General features: G+C 44.3%; 1 protein-coding gene across 1 annotated transcript in view; it reads left to right on the top strand.

Annotated features, from left to right (window-relative positions):
* Positions 1 to 8,691: 8,691 nt before the first annotated feature.
* The window catches only part of LOC135243039 (voltage-dependent calcium channel gamma-2 subunit), a 54,648-nt gene continuing 40,846 nt past the window's right edge, over positions 8,692 to 22,493 (top strand). Inside the window, exon 1 of the mRNA XM_064314498.1 lies at positions 8,692 to 10,824. Within this exon, the coding sequence (XP_064170568.1) occupies positions 10,599 to 10,824 (226 nt within the window). The 5' untranslated portion in view covers positions 8,692 to 10,598. The remainder of the gene's footprint in view (positions 10,825 to 22,493) is intronic.

Raw genomic sequence — 22,493 nt, 5'->3', positions numbered from 1 at the left:
AAAGACAGACACAAGAAGAGAGAAAGAGGGGTGGACAGAACGAGGGGAGGAGATAAAGGGAGAGAAGCAGACAGAGGCAGACGAGGGTAGGGGCTGCAGAGACACAGGGAAAGGGGGGTGGCCACAAAGAGAAGATTGAGGCTGATGTGTGTATGAAAGAGATGGGGAGAGAGGGAGAGAGACAGAGAGAGAGACAGAGAGAGAGAGAGAGAGAGAGGGAGGAGGGAGAGTTGAAAAGAACACGTTGAGACGGCGGTGGCATCTTAGCAGGCTGGGGGCACGTGAGACCAGGAGGCGGTGAAGGAACAATAAAGACAGGAGGCAGGGGAGGAGTGCAAGGAGACAGATCGGTTCAGCAGGAAAGATAAGAAAAGAGGAGGAATCCCACCCCGGCTCAACCTCCATTCCGGCTCCCAGCGGCGGGAACGCTTGACCGGCCATCCATGAGCAGACGGGGAGAGGGAGGGAGAGAGGGAGAGAGAGAGGGAGAGAGAGAGAGAGAGAGAGGGGTAGTAGACGGGTATATGAGTAGACGCACGGATAGCTGAGGCAGCCAGGCCTTTCAGTGTGCCTGTAGAACAAAGGGGGGGTGGGGGGGGGGGTGCAGGGGAAGAAGGGAGGGGACTGAAAAGGGGGAGCAGACATCATTGTGTGCCTGTCCCCCTGAGCTCCCCACTTTCTCTCTCTCCCTCTAAGTCCCTTGTTTTCTCCCTCTCTCCCGCTGTCTTTCTCCCCCTCTCTTTCTCTCCCTTTCTCCCTCTCTGTCTCCACACTACACACCACACTCAATCGTGCCACATTGAGAGGACAGGAGCCGCATGCCACACACACTCCCTAACGACGATGCTGAGGCATACACCAGTCCCACGGATGCTGCCAGTGCTGTAAGTGGCTGGCACTGCGCACAGCATTGGGCTCTAGACACCACTGAGGTTGCGGGACTGAATCCTGCTTTGTATTCTGGTATGTGTTTGCTTACCCGACTTGCTGCATTAAAACTCATCCCATGTGAATGACCAGCACAGGAAGTGTAAGGGACGGGATCACAGACACAGGTCCACTCTGAGAACTACACACATGTATACACAAATGAGCGTGTATTATACCTCACCAAAAATGCCTTCATAAAAAGCCACACACCCAACATCTCTAAAAAAATAAATAAATTTAATCCTATCCTGTCTGCATACCAAATAATTCATATTACAAAATGACAAAAATACCAAGTGACAAAACTAAACAAGCCATGTGCCAAAGCAACTCTATCCAAGTAACTTCGGCCTGTCTTTCTTCATCTTGTCATGTACTTTCTTATTTGGTGTTTTGAATGTTCTGTCACCTTTAGCCAGCTGTTTTAAAGAAATTCTGCATAGCTAGGTAACTGGAACACTCACACACGGTTCTATTCTGGGGTTTTACAGCCTACCTGACAGTCAAGCTGGCTATCTGAACCACAATGTTAAATATTCACATTTTTGTCCCCAGAAATTATGCATCTGTATAAGCATTGATCTTTTGCTCATTATAACTGCACACAAACAGGCAATAGCTAACAATGGAAGCAAGAAGGGTACTAGAGACCAGCCAGTTTATTTGAAACTTTGCTGAAAAGGATTGCATGTGAAAGGCCTTTCCTACTCGAGTTCCCTGTAATTGACTGCTATGTGCAATGAAGGAAAGTTGTGATTGGTTGACACGCGTCACTTTTGATTGAAATAGATATTGATGTAGATAAAACACACAACGCAACAGAGACCACACCCTTCTACGTTTAAAAATACATATTCTGTTATACAGCGTAATAAGAAAAACCCGAATAGCCATCATCTATTTTCACCCCAATGTAAAGAAACATGAACATTTAATGCTCGATCCTAGCTGGCGATATGCAAGTTTAACTTGGATAACTTCAGTTAATATGTAAAATGTAAATGTAATGTGTAAAACATATGAATAAAGAACCCTGAGAATGGACTTGTACACAAAGGCTGCTGACCTCTTACCTCTGACCTAGGACCTCTGAATGGGCATTGAGTGCAGACAGTATGGACAGCAGAGCTGGGGAGACTACAGCCTATCCACAAGCATTTCAGCATTCCCACATTCTGTAACAAGGAAAAGAGAGATGCATTTTGTCATTCTGGGTCAAAGCCATATTTAGGACAACTGCGCTGTTACTTTTAACTCCGAGTTCCAATTTTAAGTTCCTGTGCTCTACATTCTCCATCTGTATTGCTACACCTTGCTGTACAAATGACGTTACTGAATGTGTTTTTTCAATTCAATTGAACTCAGTTCAGTTTCATTTGTGTAGCAATTTCCTCAAAGGTCCAACGACTCAATGCACTTTACAGACATTCTGGGCCTAGGACACCCACGAGCAAGCCAAGGGCAACAGCGGTAAGGAAAAACTCCCCAGAGGCAACCCTGGGAAAGGGATCTGGATCCCTGTGGTCAAGGGTGTGTCCAGACTCCATGTACCATCGCGTGCAATCCCAGACAAAGCAGCGGTCTCTTCTGGCGCCCCCTGTTGGAGGGTGCGCGGTGCTGCAGCCGAGCAGCCTCGACAAACTGGGCCGCCAGCTTGTGCTGTCTCGCTTGGAGAAGCTTGGCCACGCTGCAAGCAGCAGCCATCTCCATAGGGGAAGCACACGCTTTTATTTTTACACTGTCCTTGGAAGCAAATGGAGTGAATGAGAAAAGACAAAGAAAGACAGAAAGAAAGAAAGAAACCATTTCAGGCACTGGAACTGAATTTGGAATCAAATTGGAATTCATCTGGAATCAAATTAAATATTAATGACTGACATAATTATTTTTCCACACAAAATCTAACCCGGCCATCATTAAGGCGACAGACCTACAATCGACAGTATGGCAGTGATCAAGGGTGATTAATCCAAGCCAGGCTCTTAATGGTGAGTGATCCCAGTCCAAACCTAAACTCATTAAGGCAATTAATTAAAAGCTGAAATCAGCACGGCTAACAATCTAAACCCAACTTTGTTAGGCCGATCGACCCAAACCCCAAAAGAACGATAAGGAGATCAATTTAACCAACCCAACGCCATCGAGGTCATCAATCCTGGCTTCATGACAAAAATCCTGCAACCTTCCAGAAAGGCATGTAAGAGCAACCCCTACGTCTCAGCTGAAATGAGAAGGACTGCATATTTGAAAAGCATCGACAACGAAGGGCATCCTCGCCCCAGATCAAACATCTTGACCCAGATGGTGGGGAGTGTGGGCAGGGGGGTGGGGGGTGGCACCAGATGCTGAGCATGGTGGGGGTGGGGAGGGTTCGGATTTGCCCTTGGTTCATTTGTGAGCTTTTTGGGGGGGTCTGAGGAGATAGAGGATAGAGGACGAGACGAGGGAAGATGGAGGGAAGGTCTCGTAACGCCGCTGTCCGTGAAGGGAGGAAGGGAAGGACGGAACGGAAAACAGAAAAGCTCCTGGCTGCGGCACAGATCCCGACGCCGCCAGCACCTGGCCTGCTTTCACAGCGAGACTGGCCCCCGGGGAGCCGTCCTGACCTAACTGCTGGGGGGTGTGCTGGGGTGGGGTGGGGTGGGGGGAAGGAGGGAGGGGGTTGGGATGCGAGCGCCCTGCTCAGAGTTGGTAATACTGAATGGGCTGCCACTGTTCTAAGCTGCTGTGATGTGGCAGAGCCAACAAGTTACCTTTGCCACAGTTTGCTTTAATAAAGCATTGTTTGTTCATTTACTTTTTATTTGTTTTTGTATAGGACTTCTGGATTTTAATCAAGTAACTCACAGCCTGTAGCAACATTGTTATTTCTCTAGAGGCTGTCTATGAAATAATTAGTTAATAATTTAATTCAATCAATAAGCAAATATAAATTAAATGTAAAAAGGCACAACTACAGAAATTCAGCAATAATTTTAAACATTTTTTTTTTGTTTAGTAACCAACAATAAAAGAACAACCACAATAACAGGACAATACCAGATTTACACAGTTTATAAAAATGCATCTTTAAAAGCTTTTTAAAAGAAGATACTAAATTTACTGCTCTCCTTTATTTAGAAAGACAGACATTTATTATAGATCCCTTTATGTTTGGCTATGAGAATTGTTGGATAAGAGTTAAAACTATTTATTTTAACTCACAAAATTACACAGACTAAGATAATTGCTTGTGGTGACTAAATATTTGACTGTCTCTCTAGATCCCTATGAGAGAATACCTACTGAGAACAGTCCAAACACTACCCAGTGTCGCCGTCTTTTAATTAGCACTAATTTTGTCAGCAAAGATCATTATCAAGAAATTGGTTTAAAGAGATCTTCAGTTTAATCTGATTTTTAGTGTCAGTTTTCCACTTCACATAATTGCCAAGCCTGATTTCTGAGGACACACTGGTGGGAAACAGGGCTGGGCTGTGAAAATCTGTGGCTGAAAATCTGTGCTTGAGCAGTCCTTTAGAAGAGCAGACTGTTCTGTAGATAGCTAAATAAAAACGCATATTATTCATTCTAAACCTGGCGAAATTTGTGCAAGTACTGTATATGCAAAAAGGGCAGTAATAGTGCCTCTTCATGAGGTGGGTAAGACCGAAATCAGCTGGTATAATTCATCCAGAAAGACTTTATATTAAAGTCACACTAATTGACAATAAATTACTCTTTCGTAGTTATTCATTGCAAATTTTGTCCAAAGAACTATATTGCTCACTCTTTCTAAATTGGAAAACAAAATGACTGATAAAACAAATCAACTACGCCTTCATAGTTTTAACTGATGTTTGGAGGCTGTTCATAAAACATTAATTACAGGTGGGTGTTGTAGGTTTTAAGAAATGAGTTAGAAATAAACAAATTTGTGTTAACAAGAACTTTTGTTAAATGTAAAGATCATTTATATATGTGAATAGTATCACTTTGAACACAATTCAGAAGCCATGCTAAGTGTTTAATTGCACTTTACTCTCCAGTGGACAGAGAGGTAATGAAATGGAGACAATGTGGTAAAATTATTATGCTAAGTTGCAGTTACCTGGGCCTCCCCCAGAGTCTGTTGTTCATTACTGACAAACAAAATGCAAAACAAACACTAAAATTAATCAGTACGAGATCCGTAAAGTACTACTTATTGTTCCTATCTCTTGACTGGCACTCCTGGAGAGTTTAGCTCACAGCAATTGATCATGTACATCCTGTATTTCATTGATGTTTGGACAGCAATCACTGGTTCCCAGAACACATTTTGGAAATGAGCATAAAGTAGTTTATTTTCCTCCTCATCCCTTAAATGTTATATTAACGTCACAAGGAACACTTCAGAAATTAACTTATTTTGTTATTTAGTTGTATCATTCCAGTTTTTTAAAAATTATTTGATTAATGAATTGTCACTTGGGTTAATTATTTTCAGGAATGTCAGCAATGTCTAAATGATAACCGTCATGAGATTCAAGCAGGAAGTTTCCTGCTTGAATCGCATGCCTGCGAATCTGGCTGAACTTGTCTGGAAGAATGCATTTTAAAAAGTTTACATTTTGAGAAGGTTCTTACCCATGCATTATAGCACACTCAAATGGGAATCCAATCATAACATTTCCCAATGTATTTGAAATGCTTTACTATTGACATTACAGGTCAACAGCACAAAAAAAGACGTCTTCCCTGTGGGACAGTGAAGAAAACTCCAATCAGAACCTCCAGAGATCTGCCAGAAAAAAGTATGTCCATTTTTTGACATAATACAATTCTTTTGTATGACAAAAACATGTAGCAGTGAAAATATTTTTTTTTAAATATTATTCTTTTCATTTTTATTGAATGTCCCTTGTAGAATAGATCACATCATAGCGGAATATATGGCTGAATTGTTGGGTCTTAGGATGATAAAAGAGACATGGACTGATAATGTGACTATAACAAGTCACCCAGGGTAACAAAGGGGTGCGGTCATGGCCTGCCCTGTGTCCTAATACATCACAGTAAAAAATACAATCTGCTCTGGCTTTCCAGCATTGTTTTAGAGAGAATCTACTGGTGCACACACACACAGTCACACACACGTTCATATACACGTACTTACACAAAGTCCCACCCACACGCACGCACGCACACACGCACACACGCACACACACACGCACGCACGCACGCACACACACACACACACACATTTGCTGGCCAAAGCTAGCAATGCTGTTTGCTCATTTGTCACTAATGCCTCGGTGATGTGGATAATGGCTGCCCAAATCCACGCACAGGATCAGTGTGAGTAAACAGCCATGCCTGCTGAACCCTGGAGGCAGAGCCAGGGGCCTCCGCTGAGACACGCTGCCAGCTACGGCTGCATGGAAACGCTACGCACACGCAGCGCACCTTTGAAGGACGTAACCAGAACGACGCAGGTTCTGTTCCCCGCTGGAGCACCGCCATTTCAATGCTCAGCAAAAACGCTTAACCTCAAACGCGTCTGCAGATATCTGTATATGCTGCACAGAATGTAACCCACTGTATGGAGCCTAAACCACGATGGATGAAGCCGTACGCTAGGCTGATAAGCGATCGCAGATCATCATTGCTGATTCTATTCAGTGTCTTGTTTCTTTTCCATTAATCTTTACATCCCACACATCTGTTGTATTGTGTCATTAGTGTGTTCAGAGCACAAATATATGCAAGCTGTCACTTACATTTTAGGCATTTAGCAAACACTCTTATCCAGAGCAACTTACAGAGCTTAAATTATTCTGACTTGCAGTCAATTTAGTTAGCTGAACATTTTTACTGAAGCAATTTAGATGAAATACTTTGCTCAAGGGTGCAACAACAACGGCCCACTTGTTAACTGAACCTAAAACTCAGTAACACAGCCAGTTCCCTAAACATTATGCTATGCTGTCACCAGTGTGTTTTTGTGTCATTGCTATTCGTCAGTTTTCAATGATGACTATGGGCAACGCGTTGTGGACAGAAGAAAATTGTGAACGGACATAACATGATAGCATCCAATGCATGGCGTAGTTTATTCACGTCTCGAAAGCTAGTTGCGGCTACGAGATCGAAGACCAGTCAAAATTGACCGCAGCCAAATTTAGCACGGATGAACCAGTAGGTGGCGCGCCAAATAAACATAAACACAATTTCCCCATGAACTGAAACGGAAAGATACTACTTCCATCAGCGGGGGTGGTAAGGCTGGTTTCCGCCGTTGGAAGATTGACTTGAAAGCAGTTTACATTTTAACTTAATTGTTGTTGTAAAAAGGAAATAGTCGTCGTAATCCTAATGCTGGATCGGTCGCTTGAAGCAAAAAGAAAGCGAAGTGACGTTTGTGTGTTCGCTGCTCTCATTTTTTAATATTCTACGTTAATAAATTTGTACAAATAACGGCATTTGGGTTTAAATTCGATTATTGTATACTTACTGAATAGGGAAAATGTTAGTCATTTTAAAAATGATTAACTCTACATCCAAAGCAGGCCAATTAGAGCATGTGCGTTGTATAAATGTGCTAAATACTGCAGCAAAATATATTGAGGCAATGTTGCTTCTGTCGTTTGAACCACAGAAGTGTAAGCTGTTATCAAGAGGGGATGCGAGGAGAGAGAGAGAGAGAGAGCGAGAGAGAGAGATGTGGAAAAGGACAGCTGTAAAATAGGGTATTAAAAGGGGTTCTTTCTGGTCGTAAATTCAAACTGGTAGCAGACAAGGTCGCTGTGTTTAAGAAGGAAAATGTTTTCATCAGAGCTATCATTTTATCTAAAATAATATTTTTTTTAAATAATAAAACTTCTATTGTTACACTGTACTCCTATGAAATTCCCCTAGTTATTTATTCGGCAAAAGCCAGTGGGACACACGTTCGATTGTAAGTGCGGCGAGTCAAAGCGAGGGGGAGACACGAGCTAGGACTAAACGGAGCTGGTGGGCATTGCAAGGAGCTGTCCGTTCAGCACCGTGAGAACCGACCACACGCACAAGGACAGAGTGTACCCAGAAATCCTGGTAGATTTGGGGGCTTACTGGTTCAGACTTGTCAGACATCATGTCTGCGCAGTGCGGCTGAGCGGCAACAGCAAACAAATGGCTAACAGTAGTAATTATGCATTGTGTGAAATAGCAAAACGTCTTTCAACAGCCAAAGCCAGGGTGAGAAAGAATTCCAAAATAAATATTTTTGTTTTTCCATTAAAAAATAGCTCCTCAAATATTATCAAATGGGAAATTACGACTGTGGTTAGGTATAGCTGACGGATGAATAATTAAGCAATTAAACAAACTGGGAAAAACTAGAAAGAAAAACTGTCACTTCTGGAAGTACGTGCCTGACGGCAGAGGAATCTGAAGATAAGAACAAGCAGACAGAGATAGGCAGACACGCACAAAATAAGCGACAGCTCCACGCGTCCAATCGGGGATTCATTTTAGGAGTAAACTGGAGATCATCAGGGAAACCGAACAGTTGTCAAAAAAGTGGGGGAGGCGATAACCTAACCACCAGCGTAACCACTTGCAATGTACAGATATATTACACGAATAAAGTCTCATGTTTTCCTTTAGCCAACTAATACTAACCCACATCTCCTTCTTTTCATGAAAACATCCACCAGCCACCCCTCACCCCCTGCACAACACACACGCACGCACACACACACACGCGCACACACACACACCACCCCCACCCCCACCTCACCCGCCCCTCCAGAAATGGAATTAAAATCTTTAATATCTTTCCAGCAACACGCGCTTGGCGGAGGGGGTCTACAATCGAAGTGCGGTGCGCGGTCCGTGCGAAAAAATACATTTAAAAAAGAATAATAAAAAGAGCGCGGGGGAATTTTTCCACAGATACATTGAGAAGAGCCATCGTCCTGAAAAGAGAAAACAGAATCAAAGGCACAGTGCTGACACTGACAAGCAGAATATACTGGCTCTCATCTGTGTCCCCCTCGACCGCTCTCAAGCTGGTGGTGTCTGTTTGGCGTGCCGTGGCGTTCCCTTGCCGAAGATCGTCTCTTCTCCACCTCAGCCTCCTCATCTACCCCCTCCCTACCTCTCTACTTCTCTCTGAACGGACCAGGGGGGGAACGGAGGCACAGAAAAGGATTGCTCAATTCCTGTCCTTTTTTTATTTATTTCTTTTAATTTTTTATTTCGTTTAGCATATATATATTGTTTATTTTACATGGCGCAGAGGCTACGCAAGCGAGTCGGTTCTGGGTGTGATACAACCGCTGTGGATCTGGATATCCAAGCAGCAGCAACAGCAGTACTACAGGCGGGGAACGGTTCCGGCGGTGCCCCCACCTCCTCCTCCTCATCTTCCCGGCCCTATGTCGAGTAATGGTCGGCTTGCCTTGCTGGATGCACCCCGCTCTCCCCGGATCGGCAACGGTATCTCTTTCGACAGCAGATCCCCATTTTCGGCGGAAACCTTCCACGAGCTAGGGGCTACATATGGAAACTGGAGATCAGAATTTTAGAAAAAAGGAAAACTAGCGGTTGTTTTTTTATTCTTTGTTTTTTTTTTTCTTAATTTATCCGTATTTTTATTTGTTTATTTATTTATTGGGGATGGTTTCTTCATTCCTACGTTGCCCAATTAAATTGATGTTAGCCTCATAATATTTAATTTATTTGTGTATGTTTAATCCGTGGGATTATTTTTGTTCGTTTAACTGGACTCGTTTCTGTTGATTTATATATTTTAATAGATTTAACCCTACCCTTCATTTTCCCGTCCCTGGCTCTTTCCCCGTTTCCCCATCGTAATTAGAAGTATAGACAGACACATTTAAGATTCACAAATACCGAGGCAAAATCTGTCAGGTTAAAGGATTCTTACACAGAAATATATACGTATAGGCAGACAAACAAGTGATACAAATCGTTTACCGTCTTTCCTAAAAAAAATATTGACGTGCTGGGTAAAATTGTAGTCCATATGAGCCTGCCATTATTCCAACCTCACCCCACCCCCCTTCTCGCTACCATTTAATGTGAATTCAACGCTTTAATCAGAGCTGTACGTATCTGCACATATGTACACATCAACAGACAGTCTGCCGCTAATGCGCGTGAGTTAAATTGTTAATATTGCGATTAAACAGACAAATTGATGCCTCATTGCGAAAACCTGCCATTTTCGACCATTTGAAGTGCATTTGGGTTGAGGTTCTCCAAGGTTTTTGCTTTTATTTAAACTGCACTTTACCTTACATGTTGTGAATACTGAATAGCCTATATTATAGTCTCTTGGAATTAGCAGCTTTTTGTAGGCACAGCTGTAGTCGGCATAGCTCTACTAGAAATAGCCTAGATTAGCGGCTACTAGTAAGTCAGTATTCTTATCGTTTGGAATAGCATATACTTGATTAAGAAAGCAAACAAACACAGAGAACAATACTTCCCTCCCTTTCAACATCCGCATCTATTACACTTTCCATATTTTTCTCTCTTTTTGTGCTCACTCAGTCGCAACCATACGGTTCCTTCCACGTCCTCCCCCCTCCCCCTCCTTTCAATCAAATATATCCCATTTTTTTAGTTTGGTTTGGTCCCGTCAATTTTCAAATATTTATTTCCTCTACGTCAAGAGGAAAGGGGGCCCCCCTTTCATGGAATGCGGAAATATGGGTCTGTTTGACCGCGGAGTTCAGATGTTATTGACCACTGTCGGCGCTTTCGCCGCTTTCAGTCTCATGACCATCGCAGTGGGCACAGACTACTGGTTGTATTCGCGCGGCGTGTGCAAGATAAAAACAGTCAGCGAGAACGAGACCAGCAAGAAGAACGAGGAGGTCATGACCCACTCAGGACTATGGAGGACGTGTTGCTTAGAAGGTAACTGCAAAACGTTTTTCTTTTCTGTTACGGAAGGGTTGTTTTGCTGTTAGATGGCGTCCTAGCGGAAGTCAACCTGTTTTAGACAATGGAAACTTGTGCAGGTGCTTGTGCACGTATTACCACAAAACATACATAGCCGTCTACTGTGCAACATGCATATGGACCCAAAGGTACGGTTTTATGAAGCCTGCAGGGCTGTCCTGATGCATAAGTTCACCCAGTAGCCAACCAGACATTGGCCACAGTTCTGTTTTTCACATCATCAGCCCAGAAAACTGGTAATGCATTTCTGAAGACAATTCATGTGTCTTTCTATTTTAACAGTATCTGTTTCATCCCAACCTGTGTAACGTTAATATATTTATAGGACACACAACTTAGGGCAGCTGAATGGGGTGACTGAATTTTTCCACATGCATTCTATACCAGTAGCAGGAAGGTGACCATTGGACAAATGCCCATTATTGTGAACCAGTTCGTCTTGTACAGCAACCAGCTACTGGTGTAAAAGTGTCCATGACAATGTTCCTATTTTCTATACTCCCCAGCCAAATTGCACTGTACCAATCTGGAGGTGATGATGTCTTGTTTTGAAGCCGGGATCCTTGAAATGATTCAGAAAATGAAAAGTTGCTTTAAATGGAGGTTGGAGGAAGTGAATGTGTGATGGCAGCGGGATCGGTCATTCACAAATTCAAGCTCAAATATGTAGCCGTAAATATTGTGATGAATCCCAATTGGTCTCATCATGGTATGCAATCTCTTGCCTGTTCTGTGTGTATGTGTGTGTCCATACAAGTGAATTCTCCTTAAGTGTCACAGCTTAAATTTTCCACATCTTTATCGATCCGCTTTCCATAGCACTCCCACCCCAGGCAAACTCGGTCACACAGCAGAGCAAGACGCAACAGGATTTAGCAACAGGAAAGACCGCAACTGAAGCTACAATCCAGCCTCAGCCTCACACACACACACGCACACACACGCACGCACACACACCTTGTGTGCGAGGCCTGTACTGTGCACGATCAGACCGCGTCTGTTCTGCATGGCATGCAAACATGTGAACATGCACTGCGTAATTTCACCCTGTTGAGATCTGACACAACAGAGCCACCTGCAGTGTCCTTTTGAACGGAGGCTGCGAAAGCTGGGGCCACCCCAGGACTCTCTCTTCCTGATGGGAGATGCGATCAATCTGTGATCGCTCTTATCCCACCCCTGAGCACATGGGAGTTTGGGGGACGGGGGGGGGGGTGTCTTTAAAAAAAAAAAAGAGTCAGGGAAAAGGAGAAAGCTAGCGGTAATGAATGTAGGGTTGTTGTTTTTTTGTTTGCTTTTTTTTAATCGATGCGGTGCGATGGCCAGGTCAGAAACCCAAGGTAATTTCCAGTGAAGGAAAAAAGCGCAGTTCCACAACGAGCTGCAGCAGTGCAGAGTCAGCGCAGGCCTCTTCCGTCGTCCGGGCGGTTCGCGCACGCGCGAGTCTGTTCCACTAGGGCCACGGCAAGCGGGTTCTCCCACACCGGCGGTCTTCTGGGCGCACGCGGGGGTGGCGGTCTACAACAAACGGCGCACGCGTGAACATCCCAGCTCCCGTGAACAGCATCTCAGCCTTGCGTCTTCTAGGGCCTCCGTCAGTGTTAAAAGGGGTCCTCGCCTCCCTCCTCCGCCCTTTCGTGAGGTAGGAAACAATTTGCCCAACTCGAGTTTTGGCTCTCAGATAGACCTTCACCTCCTCTCACAAACAGCTTGCGCATTTGAATGTCCAAAGGACAATATAAAATCTCGGCTTTCAGACGTGCCAATCCTGAGTGTGTTCAGACCCTGAGTGACCCCCCCTCCCCCAAAAGAGAGAATCAAAAGAGGCCCCTCGTTATCCTCTTCACACTCCAAGGGGTCGAATTCATCTGGACTGCAGTTCAAACGACTTCCTGCGGTGCAAATTAAGCACTTAAAACACAAAAGCGCTTTTTGTTTAATTTATTGTTAATTAGCACTATTTGCACAATAATACATGGTTGGCAAAAAAAGCCGCTGGACCATATGCAGCTGGAGCAGCTGGAGCTCAGTCCCCACGCTCTCACCCAAGGTTGCCCCTGCTAGCGTACCGCTTCTGGTTGCTGTCCACATCTCCCCCCCGCCCCCCCAGACGGCAGCTCACCGGTGAGAGACGGTCATTTATGGATCGATGGATCTGTACGAGGTGTGCATACACGTGAGTGCCTGGGATGTGGGGTAGCACCAGAGTACACACAGCATGGTCAACCGGTGGCTGAAGGATCAGCTGCCACAAACAACCTCATTTAGGCGAGAAAACCCAACGTTCACATACACAACGTCCTCTCCAGAGATAGCCATATAGGTCTCAAATATTCAATCTTTGTAAGCGCTTGAGCTGACCTTCAAGTCTACAGCATTGTCCATTTTAAAATGGTTGATCTCATATGTGCCTCGTTCTTCTCCAGTTACTACCCAGCCGATGGTTCCCTTGGATGTTCTCAGCCACCCCGACCCTGAACCCTGAATCCCTCCCCCTCTCTGGGCCATCCGTATATATCTGTCCCTTTTTAATGGAGTGCTCGGGTTTCTCTGCACACTGTTAGCCAAAACAGGAAATTTAAAAATCTGAGATCACCCTGTTAGATTTCTGCACTTGTCCGGCTTTGTTTATTGCCATGTGCAGTTCTGTGAATCTTACCAGTGCAGGCACCCAGAAACTAGCTCAGTACACTTCTACAAGTTAGCGCAAGTTTTTTCTCCATGAAAAAAATTCTCGACTGCTTCATGAAAACAAATGCAGGCCTTCACTGTGCGTGACCACTCACGGTTTGTAACTCAACCAGGAAATGGCGCACGTTTTTCTCACCTGCAGGTTCACCTCCGAGCGCAGATCCATCCGCCTTAGACGGGGGACGTACTCAGAGCTTTCGGGGTTGGGTTCAGCAGCAGGCGAGCTGACCCTGAGCGCCTCCGCTTTGCCCTCCCGAAACCCCGCACGCGAGCGCAGCCGCTGGAACCTCGCCACGGCTGTCGTCTTTTTGAAAGGTCTAATCAAAATTACAAATGACAGTCCAGATGCTGATTGGTTGTGCCCCAATTAGAACCCACTCATCCACTCAGCTGGTGTAATTCATTTAGCGTGAGCAGGTGGGTGAAAGTGTTTATGCAATCAGTTCGTTTTTTGCGGACCACCTAATGAGAAAGGGAATACTGTTTTCTGAAGTGTTTACGGTACACACACAGGTCTACCTGCGGAGCACCCAGTCAGGGTAAATGGATACACTCGCTGCACGTGACCGATTGAGAAAAGGCTGTGAATGGGATGTGTGTGCGTGCGTGCGTGCGTGCGTGCGTATGTGTGTGTGTGTGAGCTGTTGCTTCAGTTACACAAGAAATGATTTCAAAAATTCAGGAAAAGTGCCACCGCATCTTAGCAAGCGGTTTAGGACTTAGTACTGTAAAAAACGAATTATATATTGATTGAGTGTGTATTGTGCATATCTGTGCATACTGATGCAGATATACTTACTTTGATTTTAGTTTTACTTGCTTTTATTTACTGTCCACAAAGTGTAGCATAATTCAATATTAATTAGTCTATTTTATGGAAACAAAATATAATTGCTACTCCGTGCAGTAAAATTATTAGATTGTACTAAAGTGTTTATAACCAAGGTTATACCCATACCTAGATTAAAAATAAATAAATAAATAAATAAATAAATAAAATAATTTGTGAGAAAATAACTGATTAATTCACTTCAGGTAAATTAACAAAATCTTGATTGCTTACCTGTATTATGTACATACATTATGTACAAGTTAACTTTGATGGCTTAAGCCCTGAATTGAATGCATGCAAACAACACACACACACACACACACACACACACACACACACACACACTTTTAAAGCTCACACACTGAAAGTGATTAAAACATGGCGGTGCTGTGGTCGGCGGAGTGGCTTTACCCTGGCTGCCCAGCTCGGGACGGCGGACACACGTGCACAGCACACGGCATGCATGCCTTACGATGGCGGATCAGGCCCAGGGGTCCAGGCGACCGAGCCGGGCCAGGCGAGAGGAACGTCCCCCTCCCCGGGGTCCACACGTCCAGGTGCAGCATGCTGGCTTGGCACATCACCTGCAGGATTCATCTGAATTACCAAAGAGCTCTTAGCAACTACGAGAGGGTGGGAAAACAGAGGAACAATTGAGATGTATGGGCTTTTGGTTTTATTCCATTTTGTATCGTCTAATGGCAGTGCTTGGCATGCCCTCAATATCTTTGCAAACAAAGATAATTTTCTCAGACATTGTACAGTATGCTTGCGACTCCACTTTAAGTGCGTTCGCATGCAGTGGACACAGAGGAACATTAATAATTGATGGACTATGTGCGTGTTTGTTTACGGTATCGATGCCATTTTGTTAGAGAGATCAACACCTTGTTAAGACCGATGTGAATAAAACTCCCGTGACATCGAGGCCCGGGATTTTTTTCTGCAGTACGGTGTGAAACTCTCTTGCCGCGCATTTTATCGTAGCGTGTATTTGCCTACATACTGCGATTAAAAATACAATGGAAAACTGGCAGATGTACCGTGAATTAAAAAACTGACAGTCCATTTTGAGGACAGTTTTAACTAAAGAGCTAATTGTAAAAATAAAACATACATCCTAAATGTGCTTGTGGTACACTCCATTTTCCTATGTCAATCACCATCTTTGATGCGGTTGCATAAGTAATGAGTACACTGATTAGTAGCTGCGATGTTAGCACAGCTTGCGGATACAAGCAATTGTTGTGCTGCACAAATATTTAGCCTTTATGAAATTATTCTTCCAAAACCAACAAGGGGTCAGTGTTGTGCACTTGTTATCTTTGTCCCCGGTAGCCTACATAGTGAATATTCTGATATTCTTTCCCTCACAAGTGACCTCGATGGGTCAGATAAACTGGTAAACATTTTAAAAAGCATGCCAGCCGACACCGTTTCAAATCGCAGCATGGCAAACACAGGAAAATCAAACGCGTATGGCGCGGGAAGTCCAGTAGTCCTCGCGTGAACCAAGACTGCAAATCTGGGGGTGCAGTTGCTGCGGGCTACTGTGCTCACGTGAAACTTGGCACTTGGCCAGGCTAACCATCTCAGTTAGGAACTGACATTAACATTTAAATGAGGCCGCTGAATAATCCGATAGGTCGCTTAAGTAGGAGGCGGTTACGCAGGTGTTTACTGACTGCACAGAGGACACGTGTCAGTTTACACAACTTTACACTTGCCTCTTTTTGTGTGTCGGGCAGGGAGTGTGTGTTTCTGTGTGTTTTGTGAGTGTCACAAGTATTACATCACACAGTTTTAGCATCAAATATGGTACCAGGCGGGGCACAGTGATGAGAGCATCTTTAACCTCAAAATGGGTCGAGCGATCACCTGTTATTAACGGCTCAATGTCTTGAACCTATCACAGTGTTTTACTGCGTGAGCTCACAGACCAGGCTTACAATGATGTGTCCTCTTAGTTTGTGGTAGACAAATGAGACCAGTTCAAATATAGTCTTTGACTCCCCACTTTGATCTTTCCTCCAGAATTCAAATCTCTTGGGACTCCTGGCCTACTTCTGCCTAAATTAAATAGAAAAATAACATCTCTCTCTGACAGGCTTTTGCATTGCTGTTGAATGACTGCTTTCAACTAGTTCTGTGAGGAATGTTCTCAGAGTTCTGTGATGATTTTGGAACACTGAGATTTAGAACAGTTGTGATATCACACTGACAGGTCTGCAATTTCAAGATATGCGCTGTGTTCCAACAGCTAAGGGATCACAGTCGCAAAAGCATACCAGGACTTCATACAGCTGAGGCGGTGTGTGATTTAATACCGTTGTAACTTAGTACAATTGTGGTACTCTGTACTTTGATACATAGTACTGCTCTGAGAGAAGATTGTTACCTAAGCCTTAATACAGATGTGATAGCATTGTGATACTCTGTGTGTGTGTGTGTGTGCGTGCATGCATGCGTGCGTGCGTGCGTGCGTGTGTGAGTATATAGGCGAGTTCCAGCCACTGAGGGCTGCATCAGTGTTGCAGAGCAGGATTAGGATCAATGACCTATCAGATAAGGATAATCCAGCTGGCATGGGGCAGTCTGGCTAATGACCCAGGCCTGAGCTGGCATTACACTGTATTATGACACTGGAGCTTCTGTTTGTCCAGCTGCACAGCTCAGATTACAAGGGAGCGTTATCCCAATAAAAAATAAGATACAGGGAACGCCGGATCAAAAGATGGGTAATTGTTTCAAGGCTCCAGACAGGCTCGCGTACGGTTTTACCGGCGGCTGTCGGCACACGCAGAACTGTGCCGAAGTGCTCGCTCACAGTCTGCACACAGGGCTCCGTAATCAGATTGTTCTGTCATAATGCACTCCGCCAAACTGAGACGGGAGCTCTGGTAAAGTCACTACATCCACAGCAGAGGGCCGTCACAACGGTGATGGATGTGACTCCTTTACAGTACAGTCACCGCGTTCTAGACTCTCTGCATTAGAACCCAATCACTGCACTTTAGTCCCTCTGCATTAGAACCCAGTCACTGCGTTCTAGTATCTCTGTATTAAACCCAGTTACTGTGTTCTAGACCATCTGCATTAGAACCCAGTCACTGCGTTATAGTCTCTTTGCATTAAACCCAGTCTCTCTGTTTTAGTCTCTCTGTATAAGAACCATCATTATTTGTTTATTTTACTTCGTCCTATGATAGCTATATTCCAGCCCAGTCATTATATTCTGCTGTGTTAGCACTGGCGCCCACTCATTTTTTCTCTCCTGCACTCCCGTTACGACCCCAGATGCAGTCCTCACTTCCACAGGCACCCAGTGCATTTCTTGCAGTCTGGTCACCCTCCATGATCTATAAGACTAGTTTATGCCTCAGTGCATTTGAATTCCCCTCTAATCTGATGACAGCAGCACCACATTGAAGCCAAGATGTAGCTAATCTTGTTAATTAATAAATGTCTTTGTGGTAATACTTTCGCTGGTAAATCTTACACAGCACTCAACAACTTAAGTGCTACTGTGGCATGTATTATAACCATTGTCATAAGCACATAATTACTGCAACCACACCTACAGCAGCTGGGTTAAATGCAAAGATGTTGGAACAGTTCTGCCATATTGGTTGTTTATATAGTTCAATATATGTTAAACAAAAGTCACAAAATATTAATTCTGAAATTTGCCTCGCAATCATTGCTTAATTTGAATTACTGTCCCAGTACTTTTGCGTTAACAGTTAAATTGAGTTACAATGACACTATTTCTTGTTGTTTTGGCTCTGTATTCCTGCATATTGGATTTGAAATAAAACTATGAATATGAAGATGCAGAATGTCAGGTTTCATTTCAAGGTATTTGTATCCATATTGGTTGATCAGTGTAGGAATTACAGCCCTTTTTATACATAGTCTCCCATAGAGCAAAAGTTATTGGACAAATTCACATAATCTGAAATAAAGTTCTCATATTTAGTACTTGTTTGCAAATTCCTTGCATTCGATGACTGCCTGAAGTCTGCGACACATAGACATCAACAGACACCGGGTATCTTCCCCAGTGATGCCCTGACAGGCCTGTGCTGCAGCCATTTTCAGTTCCTGTTTGTTTTGGGTGATTTTTTGCTTCCACTCTTGTCTTCAGCAAGTGAAACGTATGTTCAGTTGGATTCAGATTGGGTGATTGACTTGGCCAGTCAAGAACATTCCACTTTTTTGGCCCTGAAAAAGTCCTTGGCTGCTTTAGCAGCATGTTTGGGGTCAGTGTCCTACTGCAAGGTGAAGCGCTGTCCAGTGAGTTTTGAGGCATCTGGTTGGATATGAGCAGATGTTTCTGTGCACTTCAGAAGTCATCCTGCTGCTGCTGTCAGTAGTCACGTCATCAAGGGTGGGTGTAGGGCGAGGTGGGGTGGGGGTAGGGTGAGGTGCGGGTAGGGTGAGGTGCGGGGTGGTAGGGTGAGGGCGGGGTGGGTAGGGCAGTGGTGGGGTAGGCGAGGAAGGGGGGGTAGGGTGGCGCGGGGTGGGTAGGGCAAGGCAGGGTGAGGTAGTGGGGTAGGGTGAGGTAGGGTTCATTCCCCTTCTAAATGAGGGGTGTGCTTTTGATCATGAGCAGTTCCTTTCTTTCTCCACACTTCTCTCTTTCCATCACTTTGGCACAGGTTAATATTCATCTCGTCTGTCCATAAGTTTGTTCCAGAAATACAATGTTTATGTAAAGTACTTAAACTCGAACCTGGCCATTCTGTCCTTGAGGCTTACCTCTGAGGTTATGCTGGGGTAATCTTCTCTTTATTTTAGTCTTTAACACATCTGTGATTAATTTGACATCCTGGAGAGAGTTCTTGATCCGTTCAACATTTGATATAGGGGATTTCTCTTCAAAATTGAAAGTATTCTTTGGTCATCCATTACAGTGGTCTTCTGTGGTCTACCAGATTGTTTGCTATTGCTAAGCTCACCAGTGTGTTCTTTCTTCTTAACCATGTATTGAACAGTTGATTTTGACACATCCAATGTTTTGGCTATGTCTCTGATCAATTCATTCTGATTTTTCCACCTGTGATGGCCTGCCTTCCTGGCATTTACACTTATTTGATCCTTATGTTGAGACACAGAAGCAACAGATTCCAAATGCAAATTCCACACCCAGAATCAGCTCTTAGTTTTCTTGTGCATGAATGAATGATGCAACAACACACAGTTGGCAACAGCTGAGCAGCTTATTGGTGGGACTATGTATAAAAAGGGCTGCATTTCCTACATGGTTCACCTGGTATGGATGCAAATACTTGCAAATGAAAGCTGACAGTCTGCTATATATAATAATTTAATAATAATAATTGTTATTATTATTAGTTATAATAATTATTATTATTATTTAGAGCTGATAACAACATCATGAAGACCCACTTCAAGTAATTTACATTCGCCTTTTTGTTTCCTGGCAAACCTCAACAGAAACAGGGGGGAACACCACCCTAATTGCACAGTTGTAACCACTGACAGCGTTAGACTTCAATTGCGCTTCCCTATAAAATACTTTACAGAGCAAGAGCGACCTGACAGAGTGATAATAACAGCAATAAATTAGAAAGATGATAATCAAAAGAGGCCATGTCAACATGGCCACTGTAAATTGCGCTCGATGTATTTTAATTAATGTTCTTTATTAAAATGTGGCGGAGTTTATATTTGCTAATGTTGTGTATTTAGTAGCTGTTGTGGTCTATCTTTGTCCTTTGCAAAGAGGGACTGCATCAGTAACAGCCCACATGGAGGGCTTAACGACAGGAGTAGCGGTTAGAGGTAACCCCGCCCACTATAGCCTTTTTTGGACGTGGTCTTGGCCGGTCATGTGATTGTACGTGACACTGCAACTGGACATTGCTTGTTCTTTAATGCTCTGACTGAAGGTCTTTCAGCAAAACATTAGCACAAATAAATGTGAAACATGCAAGTGGTAACTATATGAGAGTTTACTCAATACACTGTTAACTGGTATTACATTCAAAATAATGTCTTCTCGACTTACTCTCAGATGTGCAGAAGTCATTTTTTACAAGATATAAAGGGAAAATGACTTTTTCCTAGCAGGACATACTGTGAATTCAAATAAGTTTACCAGGCTAAATCTGATTGGATGTTTCTGGAATGTGATTATTTGTACAGGTTATTTGATTAATTTTTACCCTGGACACAAGATGCACCCTGCCTGAACAACAGATGAGATATTTTAGCTGCTCTTTCAAATTGCTCTGTCAACATACTGCACTTCCAAGGCTGAATTTTAATTAAACTATTTTGTTTACCGGAAGCAATTACATAGACATCTTGTCAAAAAAAAGTTTAAACAAAGCACTTCAAGAGCAAGTGAACTCCAGTGAATCCAGCTCTTAAACAAGTTGTGAGATTTTGAGCTGTATTGAAAGCTTGATATCTAAAAACTATAATATCTGTACATGGGAAAATCATTTATAGTATATTCTCAATAGCCGTTTAAAGGGTGAATACTACATCATACTGTACATTTCTGCATGCCTTCAGAGTAGGTCGTTCGCATTGTTCACATGTCATTATTAGCGGGCCTGTTTTGTGTCAGAATTAAGCCCGAACACAATCAGTCATCACAGAGACAACGTACATACAGTAAGGGTTTCTCCTGCATTTTGGGATGGGGAATGAGGGCCGGACCCAAGGTCCATCTGGCCAGGCGGCGCTCCCGTCCCGGAGCCTGAGAGGAGAGAGGCGGAGCGCGGGGGGAGAGGACGGAGATGTTCCCACCTCTGCAGATCCCACTTAGCGCCTAGTGGGAAAGGTGCTGACAGCCTGTTTCCTAAACCACAGGGCAGCAAGAGCCAAGCAAGACCAGCGTGTCATTCCCAGAGCTGATGGTACACACAGGGGAGTACAGGGGAGTACAGGCACACACATGGGAGTACAGGGGAGTACAGGCACACACAGGGGAGTACAGGCACACATAGGGGAGTACAGGTACACACAGGGGAGTACAGGTACACACAGGGGAGTACAGGGGAGTACAGGCACACACAGGGGAGTACAGGTACACATAGGGGAGTACAGGGGAGTACAGGCACACACAGGGGAGTACAGGGGAGTACAGGCACACGCAGGGGAGTACAGGGAAGTACAGGCACACACAGGGGAGTACAGGGGAGTACAGGCACACACAGGGAAGTACAGGCACACGCAGGGGAGTACAGGGAAGTACAGGCACACACAGGGGAGTACAGGGGAGTACAGGCACACACAGGGGAGTACAGGGGAGTACAGGCACACACAGGGGAGTACAGGGGAGTACAGGCACACGCAGGGGAGTACAGGCACACACAGGGGAGTACAGGGGAGTACAGGCACACACAGGGGAGTACAGGCACACACAGGGAGTACAGGGAGTAACAGGCAACACCAGGAGTACAGGGAAGTACAGGCACACACAGGGAAGTACAGGGAGTACAGGCACCACAGAGCGGAGTACAGGCACACACAGGGGAGTACAGGGAGTACAGGCACACCAGGAGAGGGGGTACAGGCACACCAGGGGAGTACAGGGGAGTACAGGCACACACAGGGGAGTACAGGCACACATAGGGGAGTACTGGGGAGTACAGGCACACACAGGGGAGTACTGGGGAGTACAGGCACACATAGGGGAGTACAGGCACGCACAGGGGTATGGAGTACAGGCAAATAGAAAGTAAAAAAGTCATTAGAGACCAGAAGTAAATAAGTTTGAGACCAATTAATTCAGATAAGGAAAGCGGAGACGGTTACAGACAGAGTACAGAAAGTGTCATGGGGTGGAATCAAACCCCCGGTCATGCAGGGAGATTTAAATACGGTTTGAGTGTCGGCCAATCTATGGACTGCATCACACGGCCTCCTTAAATAGAGCTCAGCTCCAGAGATGTAAATAAAACCCAAAACCCACTGGCTTCTTTCAGCACAAAGTCAAATTCATACTCCTGTTATTATTTTACATGGAGAGAATGCACCCGACATGACCACCCACCCCATTACACAAGAGCGAATGATATACAGGTAACTTATACTGTCAGATACCGTTTAAGTGGTGACAGAG

This window comes from Anguilla rostrata, chromosome 17, assembly GCF_018555375.3.
Source record: "Anguilla rostrata isolate EN2019 chromosome 17, ASM1855537v3, whole genome shotgun sequence".
NCBI classification, from domain to species: domain Eukaryota; kingdom Metazoa; phylum Chordata; class Actinopteri; order Anguilliformes; family Anguillidae; genus Anguilla; species Anguilla rostrata.
Note: the sequence above shows the minus strand (reverse complement) of the source record. Positions and strands in the feature narration are given on the sequence as shown.